Below are 10,820 nucleotides of genomic sequence, written 5' to 3' on the forward strand. Positions count from 1 at the left end.
CTGGTAGGAAATTGGGTGGTAGAGAAAGGACATAAGTTTCAGGACCAGGCAGATGCAGGATCAATCCCAGTTCAGCCTCTAAGTTGAACAAGTGACCTTGAACAAGTCATTTAACCTGTGTGGATCTTGTTCTTCTCATAGTCCAGTGGGTCCATTCTGCCCTGCCTCTAGGACCATTGTGAAAACAGAATGAGAACATGAGCTGAAGTATACAGTAGGCACTTACTACTTGTTTTTCCCATTCTCCATCCCTGAGAGAACCAGAAGGAGCCTCAAATGTGTGGGACAAATGGACAAGATTCCTTCAGATATGAGCATTAAACACAAAAGGAGAGAGGAGGACAGCAGAAGGAGACAAGGGGAAGTTTTTCTGATGGAAGAATGCAGCAGGAATGGCAGAATTGGAACTTGAGTTGTGTGGTGCAACTCCTCACGCAAAACCGGCTCTGGGCCACAGTGGAAACTCTGGCCAACAGTATTAAATGTTCGTTCCTTTATTGAACCATATGCCTTGCTTGAACATCACTATGTCCAGAGCCAGGCCCTGGGCTAGGAGCTGGGGCTGCAGAAATGCCCTCAAAGTTCTGTGTCCAACAGGAAATAGGGTCTTTTTTCCCTCTGGGAGTCTGTCCATGTGATTCAGTTCAGTCTGACATGCCTTTCTAAGCTGCATCTCCACAGAGCCTAGGCTGTGGAGGGAAACGAGCCTACCTTTCCAGAGAGGCCTTTGGGCTCTGGTTTCTGACAGACTAAGGTCTGAATCCTGGTTCTACAGTTTCTTGGCTGAGGGGGCCTGGGAAAGTGACCTGAGTTCTTGGAGACCCAGCTTCTTCTCTGGGGAAGGAGTGGTGGTAGCAGCCACCAGCAGTTTGTGGGGAGGATTGAATGAGATCACATAAAGGATGTCTCAGCCATCCTGGCCCTGTGAAAACCAATGAAGACACTTTTTATTTACCCTAGAGGAACCCAGATGTCCATCTCCTAGACCACTTGTTGCCTCTGGCCCATCCTTCTGTCAGGAAGTTCCCAGGGAGTCCTTGGCTGCCGGCACAGGAAGCCACCTAGAAGGTATTCAGCAAGGAGCATCAGGAGTGGTCAGCCTGAGGGGTTGGCTCACCTGTGGGCCTTGATTGGCAGAAAAGAAAGGGTTGACTGTTCTGGGCAGTCTGAGGCTAGGCTTCAGCTTCTATCATACACACCTATCTACGGTGATACGAGAGAAGGGCAGGAAGAAGGCCACCCAGCCCCTGCCAGGGGCCAGGCTGCAGGCTTCTGACCTCCCTAGCCTGCCATGCACCCCCAATCAGATAGGCACCGAGTCTTGGGCTGAGTTCCTCCATGGGAAGACCCTGTGACAGGAACTCTGGGAGGTGATCCTAAGGAGCACAGGGAAGGATGAGACGGCACAAGTCAGGGGTGGGTGCAACTCAGGCTTTGGAGTGGGCAGGTTGCCACCGTGGAGACAGGGTCCAACCCCAGGGGCACCTCCAGGACAGTGTTGACAATGTCATCAAGTCGTTCCACCTGAGGGGTGAGAAGTCGTGCCCATGTACCAACTGCCAACTGCCACTGGCTACAGGCTGGACAGGCACGTTCTCTCCCAGGCATGTCCAGCCCCCTGTGCAGGGCCCAAAGCTGAGGCAAAACCCTAGGGATGTCGGTGGAGAGGGAACGGAGAATGGCCAGGGATAAGGGCAGGCCATGCAGCATCTACTGAGCTGCCCATGATAAAAGGCTGTCATCATTGTGACTACACCCTGCACTCAATATCTGTCACCCCACCTCTGAAACGTCTGTCCCATGCCCTAGAACAACTGCCTCTCTTCCTGGTACTCTCAGGCCACCTTGTCAATTACACCACCACAGTGACTCTAGGTCCCCTAAGATCAATAGTTCCCAAACTGAACTCTCCAGCATCCCAAGACCTAACTCGCATCTCTGGAGTTTCCTATTGCAGGTTGCAGTTCAACCAATCCACCAAGACAGAAATGTCTGGGTCTGTCCCACTTACCTGCTGGTCACATTTGAGCTTTGTCCCCTCTTGTCCCTTAGAATGACTTCCAAAGCGGCGGTGACCCAGGCTTGCCATCTCTCCTGCAGTATTACAACAGCCTCCTCATTGGCGTGGGTCCCCCACCTTTGCCTGCTCCCTGCCCACCCCCAAATCACTTTCTAATCTTTCTAGAATGCTCACAGGACCATGTCACTCCTCTGCTCAGGATGAAATCTCAAGTCCTTCAGGATGTGTTCCTAGCTCATTTCCCCATACTGAGCTGCACATCTGGCCACTGCCATTTCTCTCACTTCTCTGCAAATTCTGCACCCTGAACCTGGATCACTCTTCTTTCTGCACCATCCTCCTGGGGTAGACTCTTACTCAGTCTTTAAAACATTTGTTACCTCTTCCAGGGTGTTGTCCTGAGACCACCTCACTAGGCGCAACAGAGAGGACTCCTGCCCTCTGGCTTTCTGAGGCCACCTCATGTCTTCTGGAGTCTCATCCAGTGCCCTGCACAGGCTAAGCCTAGAGCATCTGCTCACGCTGCCTCAGTCCCACCACCTCACCTGGCATGTCCTAATGCTCAGTGGCCATTTATGGATTGAACTGCTCAAAGGCACAATGCTAACCTGGGCACAGCGGTGCAGGCCTGTAATCCCAAGATCTGGGATGCTGAGGCGGGAAGATTGCAAGTTCAAGGCCAATCTCTGAAACTTAGTGAGACCCTATGTCAAAATAAAAAAATAAAATAGAAAGGGCTGGGGATGTTTTAGCACTACTCATAGCTGATTCAGGTTGTTATAATAAAATGCCATAGCCTGGGTGGCTTATAAAAAACAGACACTTATTTCTCAGAGTTCTGGAAGCATGAAGTTCAGGGTCAAGGCGCTCAGTGAGGGCTCATTTCTAGACTGTGTCCTCACATGATGGAAGGGGCAAGGGTCACCTTTATAAGGGCACTAATCTTGATTGGTCTCCCCCAAAGTTCTCACCTCCTAATACCATTGGCCATGGGGTTAGGATTTCAACACATGAATTTTGGGGAGACTCAAACATTCAGACCACAGTGGCTTCCTACTGGAGTCCAGGATGGTGGAGTGTAGTGGTTAAGCAAGAAGCTGCTAGAATGGAGAACCACATGGGCTCAAGTCACAAGTCTGGGAGTTACTAGCTGTGTGACCTTGGACAAGTCCCTTGACCTCTCCAGGCCTCTGTCCTCATCGGTGAAATGAGGAGAGTGGCATCCACAGAATGGGTTGAGGTGTAGGGGTGCACAGGGAGTTTGGAGGCGTGCTTTCCCTTATCCTACATTCTATCTGTATGAACTCCAAATGCTACACAGACCTCAGGCTTCTCGTACTTTTCATTTTAACCCACTTCTCCCTGAAGTCACCTCTGGGTGGGGCCTCCTCCTGCCTGGCTGCCCTGGTCCCCAGGGGAGTTGGTAGAGAAGGAACAAAGGCTGCCACCTGCCAGGGTCATTAGGGTGTGCCCAAGCTACCCACAACAGTCCACCCTGGGTGCCTGGGTGTCTTTTGGGACCCTGTTGTGCCAATTCCCACAGGCTGAGCCCTGAGAACCCACTCTTAAACTTCTAGGGGGTCTCTTGGCATAAGATGACCCCCGCTCCACGTCTGGCTCTACAGCACCCGGAGCTAGGGGATACAGGGGATCCCTTTGAAGGGGTGTAAGTTCCACAGGTTGTGAGTACGCCATCTAAGGGAGGGGGACCAATGCCATGTGTGTCCATTTCTGTCGCTGTGCACACATGTGCACCTCTCTGGGTGTACATTTGTCATCACCAAGGCACACCCTTTCCTGGGTACGTGAGTCACTTTAATATCTATGTAACGGGCACCATGTACACTAGATTCTGGGTGTGAGTGTCCTTTTCTGAGTGTGAATAGGCTTTTGTGTGACTACTCATTGCTGTGCATTCATTATCTGTTTCTCTGCACGCAAATCCATCTCTGTGAGACCCGTGGATCACACATGCAGCGCTGTCTCTGTTTGTTTATCTATGGCTCTGCGTCTAGATCTGCATGAATGCAGTTGTCAATGTCTATTCCCCCTCTGGATATATACCAAGATTTCTGAGTGAATGTCCTCGTTGAGTATACATCCATGTCTCAGCACAAATGCCATAGCTGTGTGTGTGCATGGTTCCCCCAGGGACGATGCGCCTCTCCACATGCACATCTATTCCCACGGGGACGCAGCTGCTGCGGGTGTACAGCTCTGTGTCTCCGAGTGTGCACATCTGTGCCTGGTGTACATAGCTATGAGCGCACATGTTCACACAGCTCAGGGCTGCCCCGTGCATGTCAGTGTGGATCTCTGAGGGGGAGGGGTCTCCAGGTTCCGCTCTGCATCAGTTCTGTCTTCATTTCTGTATCTGCCACTGGTTTCTGGGTACAAGAATGGTGCCTGTGGGATAGCAAGGGTGCTGCCTCATGCCTTCCCTATTCCCCAGAGGACTGGACCAGTAAAGAGGGCATGGCAGAGGACAGGGGCAGGGAGTCTGTTCATCCCTGGAGACTCCTCGCTGGGTCCCAGGAGCCACATCTCCCCCTTAATAAAGGTCAGGGGAACCTGGGAGAATTTCCTATGAGTGTGGCCCTGTGGCAGAGGCCAGCAGGTCGGAACAGCAGGGAGCAGCTTCCACCTTGCTCCCTTGGTCAGTAGAATCTGGCCCTGCCTGGTGGGAGAGGGGCATGTTACACCCCACACTTCTACTGGAGAACGTTAGGGAGCCACAGGGCCTTCACAGTGGGAGTGTGTGTGCAGGGACAGGGGTGTCCCTAAATGATGGAGGAGGGAAAGAAGAGGCATGGAATACAGGAAAGAGAAGTGGCAGGTCCAAGAGAAAGGTGGAAAGCTAGCAGCAAGGGAGGTAATGGGGTGGGCTGGGGTAGGATCCCCAGGCGGTGGAAGGTGGCCCGTGGGGTCAGGCTAGGTCCTCACACCCCTGGGAGACACATCCCCTCTCTCTGAGTCTATTGTTCTTTCACAGTCACTCTGTCCTGTTCCTGATCCCAGCGGCTGGGGTGTGAAAACCACACAGGAATGACATCCCAGAAGTCCAGATGGGCCAAGGACAAGCGTTCCCAAGAACCCCGGAACAAGGGCGTGACCTTCTTGGCCTCCAATTCCTGGGCAGTTGGGAAGAAAGTAAGGAGGGGGCTGGAATTGCTGCCATCTGCAGACCCCCACCCCGCCCCCTTCTTTACTGAGATTCCACCCTGCAGGGAAGGAGGTCCTGTCTCCATGTCACAGACGAGGAAACTAAGGCACAGCAACCAAATGACCTGCTCCCAGGGCTGGGGCTGCGCAGAGCTAGTGCCGCCGTTCTGGGACAGGAGGAGTTTGGGGGGTCAGGCAGAGAATAGACCCCCTCCTGGGGAAGCTAGCTCCCCTGCAAGGGGTCACTGCTGTCACCCATGGTTGAGTGGAAAGAGTGATGGTTTGGGTTTGAATCTCCCAGAACTAGATTCTAGTTCTACATCTGATGTGCTGTGCAACTCTGGGCAAGTTGCTTCCCACTCTGAGCCTGTTTCTACAGTGTGTGAAGTGGGGTTCCTAGTGTCACCCTACCTCCCTGGATTGCTGGGGACTAGCCGCATGATTATAGAGGGACTCAAGATGATGCAGTGCTGGGCCATGGCACACCTGTCTGCGTTGGCTCTAACCGCAGCTGGGGTGACAACTCGAGTGAGCACGTCCAGAGCTGGGGTTCTGCCAGCACGCTGCTCAGGGGGCTTCATTTAAGGCTCGCCGTGGCTGTGAGGCCCCGGCACTGCCCACCTCACAGCTGAGAAGCTGGGGTGAAGTTGCCACCCAGGTTCCCACAGCCCCTAGGCAGCATTCAAACCTGGGACTTCCTCGCTGCAACAGGAGCTCTGTGCCACCATATGGGGTCACCAGGGAAGCCTGACAGAGGGGGTCCTGAGAGGATTTACAGAGGGCCAGAAGGCAGAGGGGGTGAGGAGACACACAAAGAAAGTCCCCTGCTGGTCCAGCCTCTCTCCGCCTCCTCCTTCGATGACTAATTAGTCTTGCTTCTTTGGCCAAGCTGAGCCCAGTAACAAGCCAAGGTACAGCAGAGGAAGTCATGGTTACATAAGGGGAAGCTTCCCTGATGCCCTTCCTGACCCAAGGGAGCCTGCTGGGGAGGCCTTTCCAGGACTGTGGCCTCCAGACAGTCGACACTGGTCTGGAAGGTTTTGCTGCCCCCTCTCACCCCTCGGGAGCCCTCCTGTCCTCACCCCTTCTCATCCTCTGCTCCTCAGCTACTCATTCACAACCAGGTCTCGGGGACTAAGAACAGCCCTGTGCTGAACCTTCCAATGTGCTCTGTACTGGACACCAAGCCTGAACACTCCCTGCTCCACAATGAAGCAACTATATATGTGTTCCCACTGATTTCCAGGCACATTCATCTGCAGCCATATATCCAAGCTATAAGGACTTGGGCAAGTTCTTTAACCCTCCCTCCATGCTTCAGTCTCCTTGTCTATAAAATGGGAATAATGAGTTAATATTTGCAAAGGGTTTAGAAAAAGAGTACTCACCCATGTGATAAGCTATATTTACACATTCATTTAAATTAACTTTAAAATCTTTATAACAACTTTACAGGGTAAGGATTACCAGCTCCATTTAATTGTGTGGTGAGTAGAGTTCAGAGAGAATTGCTTTTATTAATTCAACAAGCATTTATTGAGCACCTACTCTGCCAGGTTTGAAACTTTATGCACATTATCTCGTTTAATACTCACAGCTGTGTGAGGTGTTAGTATCCCCCAATATTTCCAAACACCCCTTTGTGGGCAGTCCTACCATGGCTAACAGCCCTGGCTGGTTACTATCTTCCCTGCCAACACATGAACACCAAGAGAGCAGAGACCTGTTAGGTTCAGTACTATATTTCAGCCTGTGGTGCTGAGTTAAGTGGGCAACAAATAGCTATTGAGAAAAGGAATAAAAATATTCCCAGTTTTCCAATGTGGGAACTGAAGTTCAGAGAAGTGAAATGATTTGCCCAAGATCACACAGCTGTTCAGTGGCAGAGCAGAGGTTTGAACCTGCCATGTGACTAGCTTGAGAGCCTGTATTCTTACTATGGTGCTGCTTCTGCCCACACAGAATCCCATTTATGGAAAGGAAGAAGAGGTCTGAATTGGGGTGCAAAACTCCAGGGTGATGTAGATGTCTGTGCTGGCAGGTAACTGAGACCAAGACCCTATAGACCCCTTCACTGAGTGCCCTAGCTTCCTCCTGTCTCCACTCGGTCCACCCATGTCTCCTCAGGCTGCCAGTCAAGATGGTCAGGGGAACAGTGCTCCGTCATCAGGTCCTTCATCAAGAAGAGGGGCCAGAGAAGCGGCTGCAACGCCGAGCGGAGGAGGCAGAAGGCGGATATCGAGGAGCGGCTGGGTGGGCACCATGGCCGGAATCACCACCGTCAAGGCGGTGAAGCGCAAGATACAGGTTCTGCAGCAGCAAGCTGATGATGCTGAGGAGAGGGCTGAGCGCCTCCAACGGGAAGTTGAGGGAGAAAGGCGGGCCCGGGAACAGGCTGAGGCTGAGGTCGCCTCCTTGAACCGTAGGATCCAACTAGTTGAAGAGGAGCTGGACCGTGCTCAAGAGCGTCTAGCTACTGCCCTGCAAAAGCTGGAGGAAGCAGAAAAAGCTGCTGATGAGAGTGAGAGAGGTATGAAGGTTATTGAAAACCGGGCCCTAAAAGATGAAGAAAAGATGGAACTCCAGGAAATCCAACTCAAAGAAGCTAAGCACATTGCAGAAGAAGCAGATAGGAAGTATGAAGAGGTGGCTCGTAAGTTAGTGATTATTGAAGGAGACTTGGAACGCACAGAGGAACGAGCTGAGCTGGCAGAGTCCCGTTGCCGAGAGATGGATGAGCAGATCAGACTGATGGACCAGAACCTGAAGTGTCTGAATGCTGCTGAAGAAAAGTACTCTCAAAAAGAAGACAAATATGAGGAAGAAATAAAGATTCTTACTGATAAACTCAAGGAGGCAGAGACCCGTGCTGAGTTTGCTGAGAGATCAGTAGCCAAACTGGAAAAGACAATTGATGATTTGGAAGATAAGCTGAAATGCACCAAAGAGGAGCACCTCTGTACACAAAGGATGCTGGACCAGACTCTGCTTGACCTGAATGAGATGTAGAGCTCCCCAGTCCCGCCCTGCTGCTGCTCCTCCCTCTGACCCTGACTTCGCCTGAGGCCAGCCAGCCTGAAGCTGACCTTGAAACTGAGGGCTGATCTTTAACTGGAAGGCTGCTTTCTCCTTTCAACACCCCCTCTACCCCCACCCCCTTGTCTTTTTCACCAAACTGTCTCTGCCTCTTCCCAGAGATTCCAGCTGGGCTAAAGGCTGAGCACTTTTGGGAACAACATTTAAGGGAATGTGAGCACAACGCAAAGTGTCTTTAAAAGCATGTTGTGATGTAAAAAAAAAAAAAAAAAAAAAAAAAAAAAAAAAAAAAAAAAAAGAAGAGGGGCCAGCCGAACTCCCACAAATCCAAAGGCCAAAGCTGCCACACTCAGCCTTAGAGGCATCTGGGCTGCATGCAGGCTCACAATGGCACTCAAGGTGAGCAGAAGTGTGCCCAGTGGAGGGGGCCAGAGGGAATGCAGAGGACTTCAGAGAGTAAGCCCACCTCTTCTGCCCATTTTCCGGGTGAGGAAACTGAGGCCCACAGGGAGTAGAAGGAAAAGACAGATCCCCACACTCACCAAGTGCCCACTGTGCAGCAGGCAGAGTGCAAGACCTTGCACATTGCTATAACAGCCTTTGCAGGGCCCAGGAGGTGGTACACACTCTGGAGTCAGGGCCCTCGAGAACCCAGCAGAAAACAAGCAGGTGTTTAGATATATTTGCTCAATACCCAAATGAGTGAGTCACACAGTCCTCGGTATAATCAGGGAAGATAAGAATAATCATCCTATGGAGGAGACAGGCTCAAAAAGGAAGGAACTGATCACAGCTTCAAAAGCCGCTGAGAATGACCAGGAGCACCTGGGGGTGGGGAGGGGAGTGGATGCCAGATGGTAGCAGTGTGAGAAGTAGAGGGAAGTGAAGAAGGAGGCCATGCAGGTTGTGGGCAGCTCTCCAAGGAAAGAGGAGGGGAGCATTTGTCACTGGGATAACATGGAGGTAAAGTGGCTGTTGCTTGTTTTGCTGCATGAGCATGGGGGAAACCGAGACAGGTTTCAGTGCTAGTGGAAGGAGCCAGTAGAGAGATTCTAGAGTCCCTGGAGGAAAAGACCCATTTATTCAGAGATTCAGGGAACCACTAACCTGAGCCCCAAGGCTTGCCTCTTTGTAAAGACTGGTCTCCTTAGAGGGGCAGAGGAGGGGAATTAACCCTGGTTAATGCTCCCTGTGGGCCAGACTCTGAGCTGAGCAACTTTACATACACAGTCTCGCACACTCCTCCAAACCAGCCAGGAGGAAAGGAATTACCACCTTTGTTTTACAGAGGAGTGGTAACTAATCCATGGTCTTGTGGATTCCATCAGCTTGTTTATTCGTTCAACAGTTAGTCACCATGGCAACACTTACTGTCCACTGTGTGAGATGGGGGGACGTGTGGAGAGGGGACACCATATTGCGCCTAGCCTCAGGCAATAACACCATTTTCTCCACTAGCTGTTTACCTCTCCAGCATCTATTTCTTTGCTATTGATCTCTAAAGATTAAGCATTAATTGAGATGCTGCAGTGAACACTGTTGATAGGCACCGGTGTCACCCTGCCCACCCTGGAGGCACCGCTGGCTCCATGTCTCTTACCTGAGGGTTTTTCTGGCTGCTAACACTGAGGCTACCCAGGAGAGGCCAGACGGGCCTGTTCATCCAGTAAGGGGGTTCAGCTGTGGTGGAGAGATGCCCAGCTTCCTTGTCCCTCGGTGGGATGATTGTTAAGGTGTGCTCCATGGGTCTCTTGTGTGTACCACAGCAGGAGGAGCTCCAGGTGTCACCAGGGGTAACCTGTCCACTCACACACCCTTTATTGTCTTTCCTTTCCAACTCCCTCACCACGTTTCCCTGAACCACCTCCCATATAAACTATTTGTACCCAAATCCTTGCTCATAATCACCTTTGGGACAAACCAGGCAGTCGATTTTTAGCAAATGTTCACCTCAATGCTTGTCCTCATTTTTACAGAACTGGACATCTACAAGGACACACCAGGACTGCATCACCATCGGCCAATCTGCACCATCCAGGAGCAGGTATGGGTCAGCAGCCTGGAGGTGCAACAAGAGGGAGGGGGCCCAGGTCGTGAGCCCCAAAACACTTTTTATAGACTGAGCCCCTTGGAAGCCCCTTTTTATATTCCCATCCACACTGCACTATGCAGTTTATAAAGTTGTTTCTTGTGTTCCAGATTCTGCATTGCATTTTCCATACCAGGGTTCCAAATCACGTTCCAACTCAAGGATCTATGTCTGGCATATCTGACCTTAAGCCCAAATTGTTTGTTGCAAATATACCCCTTCACCCCCGTCCCCTCCTCCTTCCAGGTTCCCTTATGGTCAGCCAGGCCAGAGGTGAAGTTGCCCTGTGTCCAGACAGGACCTGATGCAGGCCCACCTACCCTCCAAGCTGGCTGGTGTGGCCTACCATCCATCCTGGGGTGCCCACTGGCTGCTGTCCTGAGTGCTGAGATCTGGGACCTGGTCAAGGTTGTCACCCCACCCCGCTACAAGCAAGTGTGCTCTGTCAGCATTGGGAGTAAGGGGCATGATGATGTGGTGTCTCCAGCCAGAGCCTGTGGGACCCACATGCAG

General features: G+C 51.7%; 2 protein-coding genes across 7 annotated transcripts in view; one reads left to right on the forward strand and one right to left on the reverse strand.

Moving 5' to 3' along the window:
* CDCP2 (CUB domain containing protein 2) overlaps positions 1-10,820 on the reverse strand; it is a 46,643-nt gene that overhangs the window by 17,316 nt on the left and 18,507 nt on the right. For 3 of the 5 annotated variants that reach the window (XM_079144505.1, XM_079144509.1, XM_079144508.1), the window contains exon 1: positions 956-7,371. The exons of 1 other annotated variant lie outside the window; for it this stretch is intronic. In XM_079144505.1, coding sequence (XP_079000631.1) covers positions 956-978 — 23 coding nt within the window. In that variant the 5' untranslated portion in view covers positions 979-7,371. Of the gene's footprint in view, positions 1-955; positions 7,372-8,760; positions 10,353-10,820 lie in introns of those variants that run through there. One more of the 5 variants, XM_079144506.1, reaches the window with a different exon arrangement.
* On the forward strand, positions 7,380-8,468 carry LOC306663954 (tropomyosin alpha-3 chain-like). 2 transcript variants are annotated; one of them, XM_079144608.1, is made up of 2 exons: positions 7,380-7,576; positions 7,711-8,468. In XM_079144608.1, the coding sequence occupies exons 1-2, from the start codon at positions 7,509-7,511 to the stop codon at positions 8,189-8,191; spliced, it is 549 nt and encodes a 182-aa protein (XP_079000734.1). In that variant the 5' UTR covers positions 7,380-7,508; the 3' UTR covers positions 8,192-8,468. The 2 variants fall into 2 exon arrangements, with proteins under 2 accessions (XP_079000734.1, XP_079000733.1); XM_079144607.1 differs by having other exon boundaries at positions 7,380-8,468.

The sequence above is a fragment of the Sciurus vulgaris genome (assembly GCF_902686455.1).
Source record: "Sciurus vulgaris genome assembly, chromosome: 1".
NCBI classification, from domain to species: domain Eukaryota; kingdom Metazoa; phylum Chordata; class Mammalia; order Rodentia; family Sciuridae; genus Sciurus; species Sciurus vulgaris.